This window comes from Pipistrellus kuhlii, unplaced genomic scaffold (assembly GCF_014108245.1).
Source record: "Pipistrellus kuhlii isolate mPipKuh1 unplaced genomic scaffold, mPipKuh1.p scaffold_m20_p_6, whole genome shotgun sequence".
NCBI classification, from domain to species: domain Eukaryota; kingdom Metazoa; phylum Chordata; class Mammalia; order Chiroptera; family Vespertilionidae; genus Pipistrellus; species Pipistrellus kuhlii.
The window spans coordinates 33510043-33536771 of NW_023425562.1; the positions used below are offsets into that span (position 1 = coordinate 33510043).

Consider the following 26729-nt stretch of genomic DNA (forward strand, 5'->3'; position numbering starts at 1 on the left):
GAGGGCAGTAGAAAACCCTGAGCTAGGTGTGGATTCGACAGCACTGTTAAGGACTTGTCCTAAGCCTCTTTTTTCAGCCTCTTTAACCAGTTTATAACCCTAACTAGGAGGCGTTTGGCCATTTGAGGAAATAAAATTTTTCTGAGCACGAAGTACAATTCAGTGGTTTTCCCCAAAGAATTTCATTTCGGGTGAAGTTGTGTATATGGAGATTCTGCAACTCTGATCTCCGCTGGATAACAGGCCAGAGCTGATGTGGCAGTTCTGTGCTATGAAAGGTGAAGTTCAAAAGGCATTCTGCCTCCACAAGTGGCAGTTCAGCTGGTGTGTTTCTGACGTGCTGAGTCTGTCTCTGGGTCTGATTGTGGCTGTCACAGACATTTGTGCATCTCCTAAACATACAGAGGTTTCTTGCTCCTTTGGACTCTTGGATTTTTTTCTGTCTAGCAGGTTGGGTTTTAATTCCTACATGATTTTAGGAGGCAAAGAGAATGTCTTCCAGACTGAGGGGTGTCATTCGCTATCCCTTCCTCTATGGTGATTCCTCCATCTGAAGCCAAATGTGTCCTTCACGACTTCCTGTCCTTAGCCCAATTTACCCGTGCCCCGTCTATAAGCTCTGCCACGGTACCGGTCAGGTGGGTGGCAGACCAGGCCAGTCCTTGTGTAAGTTGCCTCCACATGAGAAGGAAATTCACTTTCCAGGTGGTTGGCCAGAGTTTAGTCACACCTGTACCCATGTTGTGAAGTTAACAGACAGATGTGAATTAAACCCCAAACATTGTCAGCTTCCCGGGGAAGCTAAGATTACCTCACCCCACAGAGATTATGAATTTGAAATCTATTAAGCCTCCGTGAAACTTTCGAATTCACACAAATATCACTAATAATGAGACATATGAGATCTCTCAAATCTGGATAAGGAAGAGAAGGAACAAAGGTCTGTCTAGTTTCCACCACGTCCAGCAATCCTGAACTTCTCAATTGATTCCTCCATCTGACAGAGCAGTTGTTTGATTTGTTTAAATGGTCTCGGTTCTGTTGGGCCAGAGTGGTAAAGCCACTGAACATGGGCTGTGAAGACATCTAAACAGTTGGCTCTCACCAGTCAGTGTACACTGGCTCCAGCACACCCTGAGGAATCGTGGCAAGTTGGGGATTTGATTTTTAACCTAGAAATCTTTTTCTTTTTTAAAAGATCTCTACTGTCTGAAGAAAGTCACTGTGCATGTGTGTATACAAATGTGTGCACTTACCCATGTCTTTATCTAGTTATCTCAGTTTTAAGCAGTTTTCTAAATTTAATGCTGTCATTTATGAACTTTACCAAGGCACGGAGGATTTAATATACAAACATTTTCTCATTTACTTCATATTCAGTTATAATTCATTGCATGCCTTCTGACTTTTTTGTGTAGTACAATAGTTTTCCATTTTTATTTTCCTGTATCTTTTTTTTTTACTTCTATAATCATAGCTCTCTGCTCCAGGAAGTGATTTCCCTCTGTCCTTTTTCCAGTTTTAATAACAAGGATGAGTAATAAGCTCATGAATGGGCTGCTCTTCACTGAATCTGGAGGCCACACTCTCACTTCCGAGCAGTAAAATAGATTTAATCCATTTCCCTTTCTATTTATTTGCCAACTTTTCCTCATTTGGAACAACACTTCAAGTCAAATGACTCATTTCTTATCAAGATTCAGATCTGAGGCTACATTCAGTGCCGAACAGATAATCCCTTTAAAACACCAAGAGCAAAATCCGCCACTCGATCTTGGCTCACTTTTCCCTTAATTTCAGTGTCCTCCACTGTAACCTTCATGTGATGAGAGTAAAAACACACACTTACAAAGGAATGAGGAAGGTCTGTTGGGCTGATTGGTATTTTCATTTCCATTGAGGCCCTTCCCCCTTCCCCCCCCACACTTTTTCCCATGAAACCACTAGTTCTGTTCGTTTTTAAAAATCAAGTATGTAGGTATGTGAGAGGTAGTGGATTTAGTCTAGTTTGCTAACACCTGCTCCTCAGCATAATTTCTACCTGCCCTGACAACTGTTTGAGTGATAAACAAATACACTATCATTAACTGAGACTTGCCCACCCTGCTCAGCTCAGTAGGGTTCCCACCATCATATTAGCTGCCCCCAAATGATACTTTTTAAAGCAAGAACACCCAAGGCAAATGTTGGATTGTGGGTTTGCTTTTCTCAACTTTGCCCTGACAGATTTAGCTTTATGAGTGCTGAGGGACACAGAATGTAGACCGCTGCTGTGCTGCGTTAGATCGTGGGGTTTGGTTCAGTCTGGTCTACAGGACAGCTTTGCATTCCTTTCATTAGCAAATCCCACGCACTCCCCGCCTCCTGCAGGGAACACTCTTCCTTTTTGGCCCGCGTTCTTGTTTTTTTGGGGGAGGAAGGTGTTCCGAGTGTCTGCATTTTGACTTCCACGCCTCTGAGCTGAATGTCTCCCCGGACATCCACACCCTGGCCTGCAGGCTAGCAAGGTCCACACGGCACTTGTCACCTAGAAAGCTGGACACAAAGTGTAGGAGGAGGTGTGAAATCCCTGCACCTGAGAGGTGAGGGATGCTTGCTCGCTGCTTAACAATTTTCAAGAGGAAGATTCACTGAGGGAATGACAGAGCCCACTTTCCCTACTGCCAGAATCTGTGACTTCAGTCAGGGGTTTGCTAAACTGCTTGACATGCAGAGTATTAGAGAGTGCTGGTTTGTTTAGAGAAATGCAAAAGCAATACTGAAAAAAAAATTCCCAGACCTATAAGAGGTAATGGCCATGAAGTTATCTGAAAACATACAACTAAGCAAAGATCTATGCAATGCCAATCACATAGGTGCTATGATTGGCATTGCATAGATGCCAATCAGGCCCAGCTAGACTTGGGATGAGGCCAATTGATTTAATGAGGGGAGAATTTGTAAGGGTTTTTTTGTTGGTTTTTATTGAAGTAACATTGGCTAATGACATTATATAAATTGAAGGTGTACAACATTGTTTGATATTTTATACTCTGTTGTGGATCACCACCCAAAGTCTAGTGTCCATCCATTACCATATATTTGACCCATTTCATTGACTCTCAACTACTTCCTCTCGGGTAACCTCCATTCTGTTGTCTGTATCTATGAGTTTTTTTCTTGTTTTGTTTTGTTCATATTTTTAAAATAATTTTTATTTTTCAATTATAATTTATACTATATTGTATTATATTATATTAATTATAATATGCCTCTAGTGATTAGATCTTATATAACTTACTAAGTGATCATCCCAATAAACCTCATACCTAACTGAAACCATAGTTATAGAATATTATTTATATTCCCTATATTGTACTTTATAGCCCCATGAGTATTCTGTTACTACCAATTTATACTTCTTAATCCCTTCACCTTTTTCACTCAGCACCCCTCCTATCAGGCAATCATCAAAATGTTATCTATGAGTCTTTCTACTTGTTCATTTATTCATTTTTTAAGATTCAATTGTTGATCAGTATATATTTATTGCCATTTTATTCTTATTTTTTTATCTTATTCTTCTTAAAGCAGACCCTTTAAAATTTCATGTAATACTGGTTTAGTGGTGATGAATTTCTTTAGCTTTTACTTGTCTGGGAACTCTTTATTTCTCCTTAAATTTTAAATGACAGCCTTGCTGCATAAAGAAGTCTTGGTTGTATTATATGTCCTTGCTTTTCATCACTTGGAATATTTTTTTGCCAACCCTTTTTGGCCTGCAAAGTTTTTGTTGAAAAATCAGCTGTCAGCCTTATGTGATCTCCCTTGTAGGAACTAACTGTTTTTCTCTTGCTGCTTTTAAGATTCTTTCTTTGTCTTTAACCTTTGATATTTTAATTATGATGTGTCTTAGTATGGATCTCTTTGGATTTATCTTGTTTGGGACTTTGCAATTTTTGGGCTTATGTATCTATTTCCTTCACCAGGGTAGATAAGTTTTCCACTTACTTTTTAAAGTAGGTTTTCAATTTCTTGTGTTCTTCTCCTTCTAGCACTCCCATGATGTGAATATCGGTACACTTTAAGTTGTCCCAGACACTCCTTATACTATCCTTATTTATTTATTTATTTTGGAGGCAGAGGAGAGGATTCTTTTTTCTTCTATTTTGATTGGGTGTTTTTACTTCCCTAGCTGGTTTGGCTCAGTAGATAGAGTGTTTGCCTGTGGACTGTAGGGTCTCAGGTTTGATTCCAGCTTCAAGGGCACATGCCTGGGTTGCAGACTTGATCCCCAATGGGGGCATACAGGAGGCAGCTGATCAATGATTCTCTCTCATCATTGATGTTTCTCTCTCTCTCTCTCCCTCTCTCCCTCTCCCTTCCTTTCTGAACTCAATAAAGATATTTAAAAATAATAATAAAAAAATAAAAAAAGAAGCATAGTGAAGTGGGCAATGTTTGGGGCCTAAATAACTCTGGTGGGAAATCCAGCAAAATGGGGCTGATCCATGTGTGAGTGGGTGGATGATTGAGTTCATTGGGTACAGTTTCCTCACTGGAAAGATGGATGTTGGCGGAGATGACAGTTGATACTCCTCCTAGTCCTGAGGTTCCAAGAACCTGCATGGTCAGAGGATGCTAGCTGTTGAGCATCTCAGAATCTACTTTGAGCCACTGAGAGCTGTTCCAATGGCAGTAAAGAATTACTGTGGATTTCTGAACCATGGGTCAAGCTGATATTTGTAAAAAGAATTAGTTTGCCAATGTGCTCCAACGCAAAAAGGGGAGTAAAGAGAGCAGAAATAAATATTTATTACCATTTAATCAGTCCTTCTTTCATGTTCTTCCTTTCCACTCACTTATCTCACCCAACTCCCGCAAACTTTAAGCGCCAGCAAGTATTTGGGCCCTCTGATGAAGGAACCATTGGAGACTGGCTTCTGAGGCTCTTATTTAGGTTCACTAGAACTTCAGAAGAAAACTCAGTAGAGACAACCAGGTGGTTCTGGTTTCAAGATTACAGTGAGCAAGGCCCCTGTATGTCCCATAGTTGCCTTGACATTATACTAGTAAAGCTATCTTCTTTCCCCAGCCTATCCCATTCCAAAAATTCCATCCCCAAGGCGGGATGATTTCTCTGAGGGGCTCAAAGACCTTACTAGCCAAATCTCCAAGCCAGTCCTGTCCTCTCACAGAGATAATGAGTATTTATTAGGATGGAATTAACTTGCTGCTCAAATATGTCATCGTAGAATAGTAAGAGAGAAATTACAGCCTGTAGTAATAGTTAACTTACTAGGAACTGAGTTTTATTGTTCTTTTCTGTCAACATTTGAAATAACGTTTCTGCACCCCTTTATTTTGACAGAACACTCCTGCAAGTCTAACCTGTCAGCTGTCTATGGCTTATCTTGTTAGGCATCCTTAATCTTCCTTTGTTCTGCTTTCCATTTCTGGAAGTCCAAAAGCGAAGAGAAGCAACATGTGATAAATCTGCGTCCAACTCCCAACCCAGCCACTCACTGGCTTGTGTACTCAATCTCTTTGACCATCACTTTCCTAAAATCTGTAAAATCAGGGCCAATTCCTACTTTGCAAGATTAATTAAAGGAATTTTAAGTAACCAGGAGAGGGTGCCTTACCCGTATCAGGTCCTTAGTTAGTGGCGGTCTTTCTCGGCAATTCTTCTTTGCATCTGCAGTAATAGGAAACTCTGACCCACTAGCCAAATGTCTATTGGCCTACCTCCAAATACCTGTGAAGTACAAGTGTCCCACTCAATTATACAGCAGGCTCTGATGGCCCACGCTGGAGCTGAAGGTTCATGAGTCCTTTTAATTAAAAGGTTCAGTGCCTAATCATAGAAGGACATTGTTTGGCAGTGCCAGACAATGAAGCGGTCAGAGAATCATCAGGCTTGTTGAGAGTTCTCTGTGCCCACAGAATAACACGAATAGGAAGAGCGCCAAGAGGAAGGGGCCAGCGAGGAGAGACCAATGTGAGGGATGTGATGGTTCAGCTCCCCAATGAGCAAGATTTCTTCCCTCGGAATTGAAAGCATTTGTGTACAGTTCATATAATAAAGGATTCATTATTATAAAAACCACAAGGAGAAAATAATGGCGTTCTTCTGAGACGGTATGTGTGCTGGCAGACACTCTTAGTTCTGAGTGGCATCATTACATCTGGCTTTTGCCTACAATTCCTTTTTAGTAGGGAGGGTACGAATTATAAATGTTAAACAAATAATACGCATTTTTAAAACATTAAAAACAAACAAAACAAAAAAACATAAACTATATCCTTAGTACATGTGCACCATATTAATATAAGCTCAGAATGAATGCTGCGGATTTCAAACTCATAAAACTCTCTTCTAAATAATTTTTTTTCTGATTTAAGCACATCTCTCTGAATACAAAGATGCTGTGAGGCCTTATTTATTTTGCACAGAAGGCTATTTCATTAACAATTCTTGTCCTGCTTTTGCTTTTATGATTCTCCACATTGTTTGGGAAACTTGGCATAATAAGGCATTCAGGGCTGGAATTTGTATTTGGGGATCTAAATTACTCATTAACAATAACAACAAAAAAAATCTCATCGTTTAGTAAATGCCCTTTATAATAAGAAAAAAACTTAATAAAGTGTTTTCTGTGTTTAACTTCGTTCTAGACACTAGAGTGCTATTGTGTAACATCCAAATAACTAACCAAGGATGTTAACTCTTAAAGTTTTGTTGCTTTTGAGGGCATTCTAATTTTAGAAATGTATTTGAATCATCAGCTTTACTGTTATAGCCAAATCATTCTCCTGGGTTTATGGGAACACATGCCACCAGGCAGTAGATTAATAACTATGAAAAAACCACATAAAAAGGTCACTGCAAATCCCAGATCAAACCCTGTGGCTTTCTGGGTTTTGTAGTCTACCAGCTTACCGAAGTTTATCTTTGGTAACGTGATCTTTATGGCAACGCCACTGAGCTCTGGGCACTTGCGATCATTCAAACAGCCCGAAGTACCCCACACTTGCCTGCAATGCCAGCCTTCACGTAACAAGCATGTGTCTGTTTGAACAGATAAGCCTTCCTTCGTTGATGTACATGGCAGGAAAACACGATGGTGAAGGAAACTCTTTTGTTCTCCTAAAATGTTGGGAAAACAGACTGGCTTGGAGCCTGGACCACAGCACTTGGGAGGGCTCTTTCTGGAGAACCACAGCAGAAAGGAATGCTCCTTGCTGGGGAATTCTTCTGGCCATCTGCACTGTCATTCCTGCAGCGTTTCAATTATTCCCTCCAGCCAGCTAACCGTCCCCGATCCATGCACGCACACACACACACACACACACACACACACACACACACACACCGTCCCCAGTCTTCTTACGCTCACCCTGGGCTGGAATCGGGGCCACACAGGGGATGTTGAGCTTGGGCACTGGGGACCATATTGTCAGCTACTCTGGACTTCCGTAGAACACGCAAGGAGTTAACCGGGGCGATTCTGGCTTCACTTGGCCCTGGACTTTTTTTGTATAATAGAGACTTGGACACGGGAAAATACATTCAGAATGTGAGCCAAGAATTAAGTTCAAGGGGAGGTAGTTCAAGAGGGAAAACCAGTGGAAAGGCCTGGGACCTTCAGGCACATTCTGCCTGTGGCCTGCTGAATTACAGATGTGCTGTTTGGGCCAGGATTTTGTTTGTTTGTTTGTTTGTTTTTTTGGGGTTTTTTTTTTATAAGCTAGATCTCTTGGTGGTAAGGGGCAAAATCTGCTTCACTTCCTGCACTAGAATCTTATCCGCAGCGCTCTGCAGATCCGTTCCCTTCCCCTTCCTACCCCACCCCCACCAATGGCAGCGGAGTCCCCAGTCTCTGGAAAGTAATGCTAAGAAAACAAACTACAAAGGCTGCTAACAGGAGGATATCTCTCTCGAATGTTTTTTTTTGGTGACCATCTAGGTTCAAGGAGGAGGAGTCCCCCAGCTACGTGAGCCAGCAGGGTCTCTTTGTAGTAGGCATTCCTGTGTCCTCCCAGCGGAGGGCAGAGAGGGAAAGATAAAACAGAATTCTTTATTAAGAATACATCTGGGAGGGGGGAGAAAAAACAAGACAGAAAAAGTGTGTCAAGTGGGAAGGGAGGTCAGATGGTGCCATCTGATAATGATTAAATGCTGATACAGTCAGTGGTGAGCAATGCACATTGTGAGGAAGTGACTGTTCTTCAGAATGTGAACCAGTGACAGCAGTCTGCGAGTGGATGTGCACAAATGCCACGTGCACAAGATGTCCAGTGGCAAACACACAGTTAGCGCACACGGCCAGGAGAGAGGAAGACAGCCCTGCACTGGGAGTAGCTTCTGATTCTGCTTTACCTCTCCGGCCTCACTTTCCCCATCCGTAACACAATGTCGCTTAACCAGATGCCCTCAGCAAACTCATCGGTCAACAGAGCCAAATTATCAACAGTACAACGATTGAAATTTCTTTTGAGAGCCAAATTTTTTAAACTTAAACATTGTTATTAACTTAATTAGGGTACTCCTAAGCCAGCCTTTGCTAAAAACTCAAGGGGCTGCCAAAACCGGTTTGGCTCAGTGGACTGAAAGGTCCCGGGTTCGATTCCGGTCAAGGGCATGTACCTGGGTTGCGGGCACATCCCCAGTGGGGGGGGTGTAGGAGGCAGCTGATTGATGATTCTCTATCATCGATGTTTCTAACTCTCTATCCTCTCCTTTTCTCTCTGTAAAAAATCAATTAAAAAAAAATATATATATATATGACACTCAATGGGCCAAAAAGCTGCATGTGGCTCATGAGCTGCAGTTTGCCGACCACTGCTCTAAGCAACCTTCTAGTCCCAGACCTTATTCTCTACCATAATCTCTGCTCTGATTAGATCTTCTGAGGTTCATCTAACAGAACATAATAGCCCTGGAGAGGTGTAAAGAACCCACCATGGTCCTAAAATCCAAAAGGAATGAAACACCCCGGTCAACCATAAATTCACACCCAGCCCTTCACCCTCCTGTGGCATCTCTCTGTCTGTTGTCCTCCTGGGTTTTACAGTTCTACCAAAGCAAGTTTATTGTTTCTGAACATGAAACGTGGTATGTTGATGGGTCTACCTGTACTTCTCTCTCTCCCAATTCCAAAAATATATTCACTCTAACTGGAGGCGAGGAGTCTTTGTTTCATTTTAAACTGTCAGGTTATGAAGAGCCCAAGAGCTGATGATTGTGTGTGTGTGTGTTCATCCTTTAGTGCAGGGTACACTGTGGAAAGTTTTCGTTGTTTTCTTTTCAGCATTGTCATGAGGAGAGCAGGATTTCAGAACAGGCGAGGCTGGATTCCAGCAGGAGTGAAAGGGGAAGCTTGTGCTGAGATGGAAGAATCTCACTCTTGGATGGTGGCAGGGGAAACGGAGAGGAAAGACGGACCAGAGAGAGGCACCACAGCGTAGTGAAGTCATGACTTTTGGAGTCAGACCCGGGTTTGAATCCTGGCTGTGGTGTCTATGGGATGTCATGTCAGCCCTCACTACGTTTCCTCCTTGAAGGGTTATTACTAGTGTGTGGATTAAAGTCACTGTGGCAAGTGCCTGGTACAATGTAAGCAGTGAGTGACCATCAGTAAGCTGTGGATGAGATGATCATGATTTAAAAATAAAAATAAAAATAAAAATTCCACAGCAAGATTAGCAGGGCCTGCTGACTGGCTGAGTTGGAGATTAAGGAAAAGAGAAGACTTCAGGGTGTCTTTGAGTGTAAGCACCTGGAGGGATAAGAGAGTAGTCGTTTTTAGATTGGATGGAAATGAAGTTAGGTGAATGTTTGCGATATGGTTTGGCAGGGCTAGGACCAAGGTTGGTTTTGGACATGAGAGGTGGTGCTGAGGCCTCCAGGTGGCAATTAAAAGAGGATGGAAAGGAAAAGATGTCAAAGAAATGGGGAAACTGTAATGCATAGAAGCTGATTTACTCTAAATTTGCTCGAACAATGAGTCTGATTTTACAGCTTCACCTTCAAGGAATTGGCTAACCAAAGGTTGATCCAGCCTGGTCATCTTCTAAATTAGATCTTTGCTCCTCAAAGTGTGTTCCTCTAACCAGGCATCACCTGGATCTTAGGTAGAATCTTACCTCCTATCTCAGACCTGCTGAATCAGGCCTGCATTGGAACAACGGGATTTGTAAGCCCTTACGGTTCAGTAGAGAAGCACAGTTCTAAAGTATGGTCCTCAGACCAGAAGGACCAGCATCCTCTGGGAACGTGTTAGAAGTCCAGATTCTCGGATGCCTTCTCAGACTCCTGCATTAGAAATGCTGTGCTTTAGCGAACTCCTCACGTGAGTCTGATGCACCCGAGTTTGAGAGTCACTGCACTGAGTCAGGGGACAGATTGAGCCCCCTCCTGTTGGGTCTCTGGCCCAGAACAACACAGGGATTGGTTAAATTTGAATCATTGCTCTATGTTGTTAAATTCTAAGTTAAATTCAAATCATTGCTCTATGCTGCTTCTCTCATCATTTTGTATTAAACACAGCTGAAGAACTCTTTTCGCTGAAGCAGGGCACTGTGGGTAAAATTATAAACCCAAGGAGAGACACTTCGGCTGTGGCTTAATCCTCACGACCAATCTATCAAAAGTTGCTGAGCGCTGTTATGGAACTTCACGTGCTGCTGCCCCAGGGGGACGCTGTTAGGAGACGCACAGGAAAACAGGCCGGGGAAAGCAGGGGTCTGCCGGTGCTCCTCACAATGTGATTTTCACATTAAAATGTCCACAGTCTCTGTCTTCTGTGTTTCCAATCAACCCGAGGGGAAAGGTCCCTGTTTTGGGTTTCTGGAGTCACTTGCAGAAGTGATGGTGGTTTCTCATTTAGATTAGACTATTTTTCAAAAAGTTGAACTGTGAGCAGTCAAAATTTACCTCTTCTCACCAAAAAGATCTGTTTCTAGTTATTTCATAATTCATATTTAAATAGCTGTGATAATTTACATAAGGGTCTGTTTACTGTATAAGTGTAATACATAAAAATGGTTATATATATGGATCATTTTAATCTTAAAGTTGCCTATGTTTTCTGCTATAGGCTATAGTACCCTTAGAGCTAGTGGCTTGATAGTACACCAGTTCAAGAGCAGGGGAGGGATCATAATTTGTAGTGCTTACCAATTTCCATGGTGTAAATACTACCTCCAAAACTGATTTCAAGCTAACAAGAGTTTAACAATCAGCTCCTCAAATTCCTAAAAATTTAGCAAGAGCAAACCAGTAGCAACTAGTTGTAACATACCACTGAAACAAACATCTTCAAAAAGCAAGTCACTTTTTTTTGGGGGGGGGGAGGGTAGGGTGTTAGTCATGTTTGAATTGCTATAGATATTTGGGTATTTTGAATCTTTTGTCATGTAGAGATTTATATTGAAATTATAATTATCAGTGGAATTTGGTTCAAAACTATTCTATGAGACAAAGTTATGTGTTATTTTCAAGTCATATTAAATACAGTTATGCCCTAACCGGTTTGGCTCAGTGGATAGAGTGTCGGCCTGTGGACTGAAGGGTCCCAGGTTCAATTCCGATCCAGGGCATGTACCTTGGTTTCGGACACATCCCCATTAGGGGTTGTACAGGAGGCAGCTGATCGATTTCTCTCTCATTGATGTTTCTAACTTTCCCTCTCCCTTCCTCTCTGCAAAAAAATCAATAAAATATATTTAAAAAATAAAATACAGTTATAACAGCATGGTAATATTTAAAGTGCTTATAGTGCTAAAGAGGTACGTTTAATTTTAAGATACCACTCATCCCGTAGTAAGGCATATGTAAAAAATTATTTTAATCATAATATTTAAACCAGAATGCAAAAAGATACTTTTCTAAGTTAATTTTTTGGTCATTATTATAAAATTTGACTTCTCTTACAGGTATTCAGGAAGGAACACAATGTACCAAATGTAAAAACAACTGGGCACTGAAGTTTTCTATCATATTATTATACATTTTGTGTGCCTTGCTAACAATCACAGTGGCCATTCTGGGATACAAAGGTAAGTAATCTTTCCTTTTTCTTCCAGATAGTAACTGTTCCTTCGTTAACATGATAAAAACCCATGTGTACCAGTTTGAAGTGTTTCATGAATACAACTCAGATGCAAAACTAAGCAACACCCTAAGTTCCGCCTTTGTGTCTTCAGCTTCTTGTAGCTGTGAGATCTGGAAAGAGAGAGTAATAATTCCTTTTGACTCATTTTAGCAATAATAATGATGTCCCTCTCTGAATCATAAAGATTTTTCCTCCCTGCTGTTTTTTCCTACCTATTTCCAGCTACTCCCTCTTCCTCTATCAGCTTCACTTATCTCTGAATCCTGTGGAAACTCCGGAGTCAGCACACAGGAAAACTATATTGAAGAGGAGAAGCCAAACACTCAGATCTCCAGAGATATGACTTATTTCACCCAGGGACTGGCCAACTAATTCCCCTTTTCTCTCCTCAGCACATTTACTGTGGTCACTGTTGTTTAGATAGCGCCATAAAAATATTGCCCTGTAGAAATCAAACACTGAGACAGCACTACCCCTCAATTATACTGTACGGTATAAATTAGGCAGTCTGTCAATGTGCCCAATTTCAGGTCACTGGAGGCTTTTTGCCTGGATCCTCCAGACTCGCAGACAAAGTGGGTTTCCCCTTCCCAAACCCCGTACCCAGTCCAGACACCACAGGTAGAAGGTGTCATGATACAGAACCACGGCGTGCATCAACGCTTTTATAGAAAACAGCCAGGGAAGCCGTCCCGACAAAGACACATGAGACAGAGATGGGGTCTGCTGATCTTCAGAACCTTCATCTCAGCCTTCCCTCGGGAGTGACAGGTTAGCAGTGGAGAACCTCTCATTTCCTTGGCCTGTAGACTTGGCCTAGGAAGAGAAAGAGTCAACGTAAACTCCCCCCAGTTCGTACTCCTCCCACCTCTCTCCCAGTGTTTAGTGGTTTCCAGAGAAAACAGTGTATTGGAATGAGAATGGGTTTTGGTCCTAGATCAGTTATTGATTTTTTCCCCCCATTCGTAATACAATTGTGAGTGTGTATGAAGTGCTGACTGTCGTGCCAAGCATCATGCTAAGTCCTCTGCATGGCTGTGTAACCTGGGTATGCATCATAACCTCTTAGAGTTTCCGATTTCCTACATGTAAGCCAGCAATTATAATGCCACCTTTTAAGATGATTGGGATGAGCAAAGGTGATGTAATTAAACCACCTGTCCTATAGTCAGTCCCAGTAGATAAGGGGCTGTATTTCCGTATTCCTTCTTTCTTTATAACTGCATTTATACAATATGTTAAAAAATACTTAGTGCAGTCAAAAGTCGTGCCCCCCCACCCCCAGGGACATATTCATGGAAAAGGTAGGTGCTTCCTGTAGTATGTTGACTGATGAATTTTAGCAATGGCAATTTGGAAAATCACCAGGTCACTGTATCCATTTGTGAGGAGTTACTCTACCCTGGGATTATCAGAGTGATTAAGTGCGAGGGCCGGATAAGGTGAAGGAGGGAACCGAGTGGGGGGACAGGAGGGCTTTTATGCCCTAAGTAATCCAGACTGTCCTCCTTCCTAGGTTATTTCGCTCATTACTCACTTCTCCATGGCTTTTGCCAGCAAACCCAGATAAAGGAGGAACTTGGAATCAAATAACCGTTTAATGAATATCTTGAGGGCTCAGTACTGTGTGATATGAAAGTAAACATTTTCTACTTGAAAGGGAGATGAGAAAGGTTTGAAGAGCTTATCGCCATATGATATTTTATAATTTTTACTTCTGCAAGGAAATACAGTCTAGGATCATTATACCTTCAGAATTATATAGGAAGAGTCAAAGGAGAGGGTTTTTTTCCCTTTTATTTTTAAATTTCTTTATTGATTAAGGTATTACATATGTGTCCTTAATCCCCCATTGCCCCCCACCCTTTTCTTTCCTTTTTACTTTTTTAAAATATTTTTTATTGACTTTCCACAGAGAGGAAGAGAGAGTGATAGAGAGCTAGAAACATCGATGAGAGAGAGAGAATCATCGATCAGCTGCCTCTTGCATACCCCTCACCAGGGATGTGCCCGCAACCAAGGCACATGCCCCCGACCGGAATCGAACCTGGGACCCTTCAGTCCCCAGGCCAACGCTCCATCCATTGAGCCAAACTGGCCCTGGCCTTTTCTTTCCTTTTTAAAGCACAAATATTTTCTGCATTATAACATTGGAAAGCCCTTGTCAGCTCTGGTTTGCTTTGTGTGTTGGTCCATTTGCCTGGAAACCCTTTTCCCTGCTCTCCACCTAAATGTCTCCTCCTTTCCCTTCGCGTCTCACACATCCTGCAAGAAGCCCCTGAGGGCTGTGTTAGGTCCCCTGTTTCTTCCTATGGCACCTTTTATTTACTTGAGCCCCTGCCACACTGTGTCATCATGGCCAGTGGGCTTGTCTGTCTGGCCTCCCAAACTGTAAGCTCCATGAAGAAGAGAGATTACCTTTTAGTTAGTGTATCTCCCACCAGCACCTAACCTCATGGTACTTAATAGGAACCCAATACATTTTACTGGATGAATTAGTGAGAGGATGGACGGTGAATGAATTGTGGACTAGAGCTGACTTCTGTTAAGGTAATCAGTCAATGCCCAAGGACCTCTAAGCCAGTCTGCTCTGAGGGAATTGCGATAATTTGAAGGCCTACCTAGAGCCTGAAACGCTGGAGATTGGCTTGGCCTGCCCTGGAGGCTGACCAGCATGAAGGGGGAAGAGACTGAGGGAGCAAGAGAAGAGGAGGCAAAGTGATGACTGTCTGACTGGTCTTTCACCTCCTTCAAGGCCCTTATCCCTCAGGCCTCTACTGACAAAAATAAGATAAAACAACATGCGATTTTGGTTTCCAAACACAGCTGTAATGAACGAGAATGTTGATATTTTCCAGATGTGTTTTCTCTTGTACAGTGAATCCTCTTTCTTGCTGATAAGATGCTGGTGACTCCACATTGTAAGAGGCATAAAGATAAGACTCGGTTTTCCTTTCACACATCTCCCTTTGAAGTCTAGAGAAACTCTATTTTTAAAAAGAGAGAGAAAGAAAGAAAAAATATTCCATGAAAGACAATATTTCTCTGAAGGAGGATTTGAAAAGAAGGAAAATAGAAACCCCTTATTTGTCAGCATTAGCAAAGGCAATCCATGGTTTCCTCAAAATGTTCTTGAAAGTAATTTGCAGATGTGCACGAGGGTTCCTTATTTGCAGATGACATGATATTGTACATAAAAAACCCAAAAGACTCCATTAAAAAACTAATTGACTTAATAAATGAATTTGGCAATGTAGCAGGATACAAAATTAATGCCAAGAAATCCATGGCATTTCTATACACCAACAGTGAAACTACAGAAACAGAGGCTAAAAAAGCAATTCCATTTACCATCGCACCAAAAAAATTAAGATACCTAGGAATAAATTTAACTAAGGAAGTAAAGGACCTATATGCAGAAAACTACACGACACTGAAAAAAGAGATAGAGGAAGATGTAAGGAGATGGAAGAACGTACCATGTTCATGGATTGGTAGAATCAACATCATCAAAATGTCCATACTTCCTAAAGCAATCTATAGGTTCAATGCACTCCCCATAAAAATACCAACGGCATGTTTCACTGACCTAGAAAGAACTCTCCAAAAGTTCATTTGGAACAATAAAAGACCCCGAATAGCCACAGCAATCCTGAGAAAGAAGGGTAAAGTAGGAGGGATCTCAATACCAGACTTCAAACTGTATTACAAAGCCACTGTTCTCAAAATAGCCTGGTACTGGCACAAGAACAGACATATAGATCAATGGAATAGAATTGAGAACCCAGATATCAACCCAAATCAATATGCTCAATTAATATTTGACAAAGGAGGCACGAATATACAATGGAGTCAAGACAGTTTCTTCAATAAATGGTGTTGGGAAAATTGGGCAGACACATGCAAAAGAATGAAACTAGATCACCAACTTACACCATACACAAAAATAAACTCAAAATGGATGCAGGACTTAAACATCAGACGGGAAACCATAAAAATACTAGAAGCATCCACAGGCTGCAAAATCTCAGACGTATGCCAAAAGAACTTCTTCTCTGATACTGCCCCTAGGGCAATGGAAGCTAAAGAGAAAATAAACAAATGGGACTACATCAAAATAAAAAGGTTTTTTACAGCAAAAGAAACCATCAACAAAACAACAAGAAAGCCCATGGTGTGGGAGAACATATTTGCAAATAACACCACTGATAAAGGTTTAATCTCCAACATCTACAGACAGCTGATACAACTAAATAAAAGGAAGGTGAATGATCCAATTAAGAAATGGGCAATGAACCTAAATAGAATATTTTCAAAAGAAGACAGAAGGAAGGCCAAAAGGCACATGAAAACATGCTCAAAGTCACTAATTGTCCGAGAGATGCAAATCAAAACAACAATGCGGTACCATCTCACACCTGTCAGAATGGCCAACATCAACAAATCAACAAACAAGTGTTGGCGAGGTTGCGGAGAAAAAGGAACCCTCGTGCACTGCTGGTGGGAATGCAGACTGGTGCAACCACTGTAAAGAACAGTGTGGAATTTCCTCAAAAAACTGAAAATGGATCTCCCATTTGATCCAGTAATCCCACTCTTAGGAATATATCCCAAGAAACTATTGATAGAAACACCAATCAGAAAGGATTTATGCACCCCTATGTTCATAGCAGCACAATCTACAATAGCCAGAATTTGGAAACAGCCTAGGTGCCCGTCAGCAGATGATTGGATCCAAAAACTATGGTACATCTACACAATGGAATACTATGCTGCCATAAAAAAGAAGGAATTCTCATCATTTGCAGCAACCTGGATGGAATTGGAGAACATCATGCTGAGTGAAATAAGCCAATCAATGAAAGAGAAACACCACATGACCTCACTCATTTGTGGATAATAAAGAACATTATAAACTGATGAACCAAAAGATATTGATAGATACAGAGACAGTAAAGCAACAAGCAGATTGTCAAATTTCAGCGGGCTGGGGAGGAGGATCTGGGGGAGATAATAGATCAACTGAAGGACTTGTATCCATGCATATAAGTACAACCAATGGACATAAAACTCTGGGGAGGGAGGGGATGTGCGGGAGGGAGGGAGAGGGGAAAAATCAATAAAATATGTAAAAAAATAATAATAAATAAATAAATTTTAAAAAAAAGAGGTAGGTGACTTGGATAGGTACTGTAAGATATGCTGCCTTATTTGTTTAAAAAAATTTTAAATGCTTAATTGCTAGTGGGCACACAATGCAGCATATAGATCATGTACCATAGAAATGTATATTTGAAACCTATACGATCTTATTATTAATCAATGTCACCCCAATAAATTTAATTTAAAAAAAAAAGTTCTTGACTTCTTTTTGTCACTAACACAGCTGCCAGTTAGGATGTCACTTAAGTTCCTTCTAGAGAATCTGCTGAGTCAGTCAGAGAACTGCTGAGTCACCCAGGGGCTGTGACCATGAGGCTCGTCAGCTGCTTTCCAGAAAGCAAGTTCTTGGATGATTACAGCATGGTCCTCTGCCCTGGGCTTTCTATCACCCATCAATGGAGCTTCTGTGGCGGAAGCCAGCTCTGAAGTTCATAGGTCATGTTTCTTCCAGAACATTCCCTGAATCCTATTCATTTGTCCTGCCTTGAAGGCATTCATCTGGAAGGTAAAAAAGGACAGAAATCTGAGTCTCTCAGTAAGGCTCTCCTTTAACTCAACATTCCTAGTCTTAGAATGTCTACCTTGCTGCTAAGAGCTGCCCAAGTAGCAGTGACAAAGCAAACCTTCAAAATGTGCATTAAATGTGCACAAATGTACATACGTAGCTGTTGCTAGAGTCTAGGATAGTACTCTACAACCAGATTGTCTGTATTTTTGTAATGAAATCTGAAATAGTGTTCAAAATAGAAATGTCTCAAGTGAATTCCAGGAAGTGTGGTTGGTATTACTGGGAAGTCACAGGTACCAATGAGGGGCGGGTTTCCCCTCAGTACCACAGCCAGCTGGTGTAAGCACCAGGCAGGGGCTGTGCTCTGCTTTTGTTCCCTGTCCTCGGACTGGGCCATGAGCTTGTATTCTCACTGTGTACACTATGTCACATACAGAGCGATGCTTAGTAAACAATCTGAGGATGATGACTATAAAGAGAAGACAAACAAAACATAATCTTTCCCCTCCAGGGATTTTTCTTGAAAAAGGAATACTAGCCCTAACTGGTTTGGCTCAGTGGATAGAGCGTCTGTCTGTGGGCTAAAAGGTCCCAGGTTCAATTTTGGTCAAGGGTGTATATTTTTATTGTAAGCACATCCCCAGTAGGAGGTATGAAGGAAGTACAATAGCTGATCGATGTTTCTAACTCTCTATCCCTTTCTCTTCCTCTCTAAAAAATCAATAAATATTAAAAAAAAGAAAAAAGAATACTGAATCAGAGGCAATGTGGACTTACAGAGAAAGCAGGGATTGTGGAGTTAGATCTCCTAGTCACTTAGTCACTTATAAGCTGTGTAACTCTGGGCCAGTCACTGAATATATCTGAGCCTCAACTTCTTCATCTGTAAAATAGAAGTTGTGAGGATTAACTGCATTGATGGTGCCGTGCATCTTACAAAGAACAGGCAGTCAATAAATAGAGGCTGTTGTTATTGCCATTCAGATTTAAAAAAAAAATTCAGTTGGTATGGTATGGGATCAAATGATTAGATAAGGCTTAGCACAATGGGGTGACAAGACTTGGAGTGGACCTTAAAAGATGGGTGAAATCAAGACAAGAGTAAAGGAGGTTGGTGGCCCAGGCCAAAGGATGATACCATAATCCTTTTGTAGAAAAGGTATTGTCAGATTATCCTGGTGAATTAGGCTTCGGGTACTTGAAGAGGGACAACTCTCCAGCTATAACAGCTAAAGCATTGATGATCTGAAGAAAAATTCTGTTAAGAAACAATCTCCAAGAAAGAGGAGCCTATGAAAAATCAGACTGCTAGTAACCCTTCTATGTTTCATGTTTGTTTTCCTCATATGAGAACAGTCTACCAGCTGAGGTCTACAGCTACAGACTCAGAGTTCCTAGGGTAAGGAAGGATGGCTCTGTCATTCTTAGAATTTGTGCTACTAAGTTGGGAGTGAAAACCAACGAAAATGCTGTGTGCTGTTACAGCAACTGTTGGTTCTGGATCTCCGTCAGCATAGTATTTTTATGCAGAAGCAAGCTGCCAGCTTTGCAACTCTAAAGTGTGTAGGAGCTTTATGCCCAGATCCTGTTTTTAAACACAGACACACGCCCCAGTGCATGGAACCAGTTCATTAGCACTTGTGCAAGCACAAGTCTCTTCCTTGCTGCACCGGGGAGAAAATTAACAGATTTTGTTTTTAATGAACATGTATTTTTATTCTACAGGAATCTGCATTATCTGTGTGTGATAGTTCTGTGTTTTTTAAAACTAAAATGGAAGAAAAATTGGAAAGGCTAGAAAATGACTGCCTGTCAGCATTTTTAGAGGTTTCTTTGGCTTCCAGGGGGGAAAAAAAAAAAGGCAAGACTTAAGATCCTGTGTGTGGTTTGAGGACAGACGGAGGCATGTGTTTTGATTTGAGGATCAGAACTGAACCTAAACTTATAAACATTCCCTATCTTATTTTGTAATAGTTTAGCTTTGCTAAAATGCAGAGGAAACATTTTGTTGTTCAGAGTTTCCAGGGATTTAGGAGTATGGATGCCCATCAGACAACCCTAAGGTGCAGATTATCATAACTATACCCTCTCTGTCCATATAGTCATTTAAAAAAAAAAAACAATAATTATTCAACTAGATGTCATACTCTTTGCCAGTGCTGAGGCTGCCCGGGTTTGGGTGGTTTGTACATTTGTTTGCATGGCCTCCAGCTCAGCCAGTTTTTCACAGGCCTCAGCAGTCAGACACTCATTTATTCAAATAAACAGCATAAGTAAATATGAGTTGAACACCTATAAGTACCACACATTGAGCTAAGAGCTGGAAATAAAACTGGATACAAATGTTCCTGCCTTCAAGGATCTTGCAGTAAACGAGCCAGGACAACACGATCAAGTAAGTTCTATAAGAAACAAGGGAAATTCAGCAAAGCTCTCTCACAGCCATTGAGCCGAGTCTTGAAGAGCAAGTAGGTCTTAGCTTGGTGAAGAGCCCAGGGAAGAACATTCTAGGTGGAAAGAAGGACACGTGGAAAGGCATGTGGTGCAGTGTACACGTGTCATTATGGCCAGACTGTAGAAGCTCCAGGAACAGCTCAACAGGCTTCTCCGGGGAAGGTGCCAGGAGCCAGGGAGCCGTTTCACGTTAGGTCATTCAGACACATAGAACTGTACTTCTTCCTGATAGACACCAAGAGAATCCTCTCACCCAATCGTGTGTGGGTGGAACACTTGATGAAAAAAATGAACTGGACCCATTGGCTCGCAATTAATATACAAAGGATAGTCATGGTTAAAAAATAAAGTTGTTATTTTAAAAAGTTGTTGAGGGCAAGAAGACTTCATCCTAACTTGCTAGACATTAGGCCTCACAGGTGTCACTTTCAGAGAAGTCCTTCCTTATTAGACATTATAGAAAGATAAACTCGTATTCATAACCATAGAGAGTTACTGCCTCCTGAGAAAGAATAATAACAGAAGCTTTTATTTAACACTACATCACTAACTTTCCCTATTCTGTGTCATGAAGAGAATGCTTTTTAAAAGTTCTTCTTTGCAAATTTGGGCATCTACGTGGGAATTGATAAAGTACAGATGCACTCATCACTAAAGCGAAGTAGATTTTTCAGTTCCCAGTGGTGGAACTCAAGACAGAAAGTGGCAAAAACTCTGGATTTTGCATCTCTTCTATGAAGACTTTGTGTATAAATGAGCTAGGTGTTCTTTGCCATGAGATCTCCCACTACTTGATTCCTACCTGCCAGAGGTGGTTGGGAGTATGATGAGTAATGATCCCAGTGTTATAGAAATTAAAGGTGCTCCTTGACTTATAAAGATTGAGTTACATCTGGATAAGCCAATCAAAAGTTGGAAATGCATTTAATACGTCTTACCTACTTAACACCTGCTCAGACCACTTACATCAGCTTACGCTTGGGCAAAATCATCTAACATAGGGGTGTCAAACTCAATCAGAGAAGGGGCCAAAATCTAAAATCCAGCCTAAATCGCGGGCCAAATGGTTTACTGAACAGTCATAAACTGTCACTGTGATGGAAACGCAGCGGAGTGCAGTGATGACAGCGCGGTGCAGGCCACATTGCAAGGCCTGGCGGGACGGATTTGGCCCGCGGGCCTTGTGTTTGACAGATGTGGTCTAACACAACAAATACACTGTGCAGTATTGGTTGTTTATCCTGGAGATTTCATGGCTGGCTGGGAGCCATAGCAGCATCATGAGATATATTACCACATATTGCTGGCCAAGGAAAGGCCAAAATTCTAAACACCGTTTCTACTGAGTGCATATCACTTTCGCACCATCATAGAGTCAAAGACCATCTATCTAGGAAACAATCCAGGTAGAGGACTTGTATAATAAGTAAAAATTTACAAATCAGTTTCAAACAGTTTCTAAAACTACTACAGCAATACCGAATCATGAGAAGACTTAAAATCATACAATTCTCAGGCTTGCAAGTAAATTGCCACTGGGTTTTAAGATAAGTAACTCACTTTTCTGAAAGAATGACTTTTTCCTCATACAGTGTTTGATTTCATTTATAATCTTTGTCTCAGTCTGTTTTCTTTATTCTGTAATGAAATGCTCTCTTGTTGAAACTGAAAAAATAATATTTAAGCAGATATGTGTACTAATGAGTTGATTTCCAAATCTTAGTTGTAGAGAAAATGGACAATGTGACAGGAGGCATGGAGACATCTCGCCAAACCTATGATGACAAGCTCACAGCAGTGGAAAGCAACCTGAAAAAATTAGGTAATTTGTTTGAGAGTGAACCACAAGATCAAATCCCCTGACTCCACTTTTATAAATGACCACAGCTTTTTAGAATGATGCTACTATAAACTCACATTCACCCGAAAGGACATGAAGTTTTTGTATTGTGTGTTGAATCTTTCCTCATGAGTTAATTCAGACTTTTAATTTTAAAAACAAGAGCCAATTTTGGAGTTGAATCCCCCAAAGATCATTATTATGTACCCAAAATATCTGAAGGCCAATCCTGATCAGAAAGAACCACAAATACAAAGCTCATTTATAAAATGCTCAGTAAACTCCTATTTGAACTATAGAAGAATCTCTGCATTGAAGACTTACAGAGATTAATTTTAAAAATAAATGATTCTAGCCTATTCTATCATTTGATTTTTGTTTTCATTTTTAAAAAAGGAATTTTGGTGACTTTAACAAACAATAGGATATTCCCTTCTGACACGCTGCCTGATAGTCTAGACCAGTGGTCGGCAAACCACAGCTCACAAGCCTCATGCAGCTCTTTGGCCCCTTGAGTGTGGCTCTTCCACAAAATACCACGTGTGGGCACGCACGTACAATGTGATTGAAACTTTGTAGCCCATGTGCAGAGGTCGGTTTTCGGCTCTCAAAAGAAATTTCAATCATTGTACTGTTGATATTTGGCTCTGTTGACTAATGAGTTTGCCGATCCCTGTTCTAGAGTCAGATAAATACTCATTCCTTTTTTGAAAAAAAAAAAATGTCCTGGTCTTAGCATCTTTTCCAGGTCCCAGGAACTAATCCTATATAATAGAAGCCTAATATGCTAAGTGTGTGTTGACCATTCAACCAATCAAAGCGTGATATGCTAATGATATGCTAAGGCTGCTCAACCACTTGTTGATGTGCACTGACCACCAGGGGGCAGATAGTCAACTGGTTGTGATGTGCACTTACCACCAGGGGGCAGATGCTCTGAACAGTAGGTGAGCTTGCTGCTGGGGTACAGACCATCAGGACTGAGTGAGATGGGCTGGACATGCCCTGGAGCTCTCCCACGGTCCCTCCCTGGCCCTGATAGGTTCCCTCGGCCTGGCCTGCACCCTCTCACAATCCTGGACCACTCGGGGGATGTTGAAGAGCTGGTTTCAGCCCAATCCCTCAGGCCAGGTTGAGAGACCCCACTGTGCATGAATTCATGCACCAGGCCTCTAGTTTTAACATATTTGTGGCTACACTTGAAACCCATATACTTTTATTTACCAACGTCACCCCAATACATTTAACTTTAAAATAGATATGTGGATTTTACTAATGCAGAGCAGTCTGCATATACCACAGTTTTCATACCTAAACCACCAGGCATACTAATTAAGTAAGACTAGTTAAGTCTCTTTAGAATCTTTGACCTTACCTGGACACTTCTCCGAATTACCGATCTTCAGTAACAAACATATCTCATTTCAGGGGACCAAACTGGGGAAAAAGCTATAAGCACCAATTCAGAACTCTCCACCTTCAGATCAGACATTCTGGATCTTCAACAACAGCTTCGCGATATCTCAGAAAAGACCAGCAAGAACAAAGATAGGCTGGAGAAGTTACAGGCAAGTGGGGACGCACTGGTGGACAGGCAGAGTCAACTGAAAGAAACTCTGGAGAATAACTCCTTCTTCATCACCACTGTAAACAAAACCCTGCAGGCGTACAATGGCTATGTGACGAATCTGCAACAAGACACCAGCGTGCTGCAGGGCAACCTGCAGAGTCAAATGTACTCTCATAACGTGGTCATCATGAACCTCAACAACCTGAACTTGACCCAGGTGCAGCAGAGGAACCTCATCACTAACCTGCAGCAGTCTGTGGATGACACGAGCCAGGCTATCCAACGAATCAAGAACGACTTCCAAAACCTGCAGCAGGTTTTTCTCCAAGCCAAGAAGGACACCGATTGGTTGAAGGAGAAAGTCCAGAGCCTGCAGATGCTGGCTGCCAATAACTCTGCCTTGGCTAAAGCCAACAACGACACCCTGGAGGATATGAACAGCCAGCTCAGCTCCTTCACAGGTCAGATGGACAACATCACCACGGCCTCACAAGCCAATGAGCAGAACCTGAAAGACCTGCAGGACATACACAAGGACTCGGAGAACAGAACAGCCGTCAAGTTCAGCCAGCTGGAGGAACGCTTCCAGCTCTTTGAAACGGATATCGTCAACATCATTAGCAACATCAGTTACACGGCCCACCACCTGCGGACGCTGACCAGCAATCTGAATGAAGTCAGGACCACTTGCACAGATACCCTGACCAAACACACGGACGACCTGACCTCCTTGAATAACACACTGGCCAATATCCGCTTGGATTCTGTTTCTCTCAGGATGCAGCAAGATACGATGAGATCGAGATTAGACACGGAAGTAGCAAACTTATCAGTGATTATGGAAGAAATGAAGCTTGTGGACTCCAAACATGGTCAGCTTATCAAGAATTTTACAATACTGCAAGGTGAGTGGAAATTCTGAATTTATTTTTGTACCCGTTATCTATTGCTGTGTGACAAATGACTCGAAAACTTGGCAATTTAAAACAAGGAACATTTATTTTCTCATAGTTTCTGAGGATCAGGAATTCAGGAGCAGCTTGACTGAGTGATTCTGGGTCGGTATCTGTCACAAGGTTGTAGTCAAGGTATTGGCCAGGGCTGCAGTTGTCTGAAGCCATAACTGGGCCTGGAGAACCTGCTTCCAAGATGGCTCACATGCCTCGGTAGGAGGCCTTAGCTCCTCACTATGGAACCTGCTTGCGTGTCCCCACATGGTAGCTGGTTGCCTCCAGAGCAAGTGATCCAAGAGAAAGAGAAAGAAAGAAAAAAGCCACAATGCTTTTTATGATCTAGCCTCAGAAGTCACTTACCATCACTTCTCCCATAATCTGTTCTTTAAAAATGAGTGACTCAGCCCAACCGTCACTCAAGGGGTGGGGTGGCGAATTGAATTCCATGTCTTGAGAAGAGGTGTTAACTAAGAACTTGTGGACAATGCTCAAAGGTTCTCCATCAAATATTTCTTGAATAGAAGATTGGTTAAGTTGGATTTCATTAGTGCCTAGCTATTTCAGTGCTATTATAAACTGGATTATTTTTTGGAAGCAAGATTAATTCTTTTAGGTCACACCGTTATCATTAAGAGACTCCTATTTCCAGTGTCAGAAACATGTAAGGATGACCATCCCAACAAAGATTAGAGAAGAGATTATTAAGAGGATAATTTGTGAGCTTTCGGGGAAGCAGCAATCATTAGAATTCGATCACTAAGAAGGCAGGTGGACCTAACATTTCTTCACATGAACAAGCTTATTAGCTTGATTAAAGTAATGCAATGAAGATAGCATGCTAGATCTCACCAAGAACAAGATAGAGGTTCTACCCTCTCTAGGGAGCACCCAGCGCCTTTCCCCACACCCTTCCTTCAGGAGCATTTTCCTGGCTTCTCTCTCTTCTAAGCTTCAAGGGCCCTTCTATTGCCTCTGTAACCTGTTTCCTGAGCCCATTTCTTCTACAGCTCTCTTCTACCTCTTACAAAAACAAGTAACAAGATGGAGAAATAGGTGCTGGATTATAGCACCGTTAGGTGGATTTATTAGTTGTATGTTCTGTGCTACACATTACAAACTCAGAAGCTCACTATCACACCCATTTCTTATCTCAGTTTCTGTGGGTTTGGTGTCTGGTTAGGTGGGTCCTTTGCTTAGGGTCTGACCAGACTGCCGTCTCATGGAGGAGCTACAGTTTCATCCAAGGCTTAACTGGGGAAAGATCCATTTCCACACTCCCTCAGGTTCTTGGCAGAATTTATCTCCAAGTCAGAAACTGTAAGATTGAGGTTCTTGGGTTTTGGGAGGGCGCCTCATTCCAAGTGACTCCCTGAAAACAGTGCAGTTTCTTCAAAGCCAGAAACAGTGTCTTTGCCCCTCCAGTCTGCTCAGATGGGGTCTTAAACTATGTCATTTAGTTGGGGAGTGACATCCCATCACCTTTGCCATATGCCGTTGATCAGGTTCCACCTTCAAGGGGGAGGGATTACCTAAGAGCATGAGTCATTGGGGGTCACCCCAGGGTGTGTCTGCCATGCTGGCTGAATGAACATAAAGAGTGATAGTCAGTGGGCCCCTGTGCGCCTGGAGGCAGGTCTGGATGGCAGATGGCAGGGTCCTGTTCAACAGCTTTGTCAGTGACTAGTGTGAGGATATGGATGACCTGGTAATCCAATCTTGTTGACATGAAACTGTATATACTAACTAATGGATGATAGAATTATAATTTAACATGATCTGGAGAGTAGGGAACTGTAAAACAGTGCCAGCAAAATGAAATAGGGAACATGTGTAAAGTTCTGCTTGTAGACGGAACCAAACACAAATGTTAATGGGTAGCAAGGCTCAGAGGAAGTATGCATGGAAAGCAAGAGGCTTTCGTTGACAGTAAGCAGCTAATGTGCCTACCGGGGAAGCTAATGTGATCTTTGCCTATATTAACGAAAATGTGATATCCAGAACGAGGGAGATGAAACTCCATTCAGTATGCCAAGACCACCGCTGTTGTTCTCAGGGATACAATATACTTTGGAGAGCCCCTTTCAAGAGGGACGTTCGTTGACCAGCACACTTAGAAAAGGCACCACGAGCTGTAAGGAAGGAT

At 41.7% G+C, this 26729-nt stretch overlaps 1 protein-coding gene across 2 annotated transcripts in view; it reads left to right on the forward strand.

Annotated features, from left to right (window-relative positions):
* The window catches only part of COLEC12 (collectin subfamily member 12), a 162791-nt gene that overhangs the window by 117456 nt on the left and 18606 nt on the right, over positions 1-26729 (forward strand). For both annotated transcript variants that reach the window (XM_036418476.2, XM_045574142.1), the window contains exons 3-5: positions 11920-12042; positions 21947-22045; positions 23492-24538. In XM_036418476.2, the coding sequence (XP_036274369.1) occupies positions 11920-12042; positions 21947-22045; positions 23492-24538 (1269 nt within the window). The remainder of the gene's footprint in view (positions 1-11919; positions 12043-21946; positions 22046-23491; positions 24539-26729) is intronic.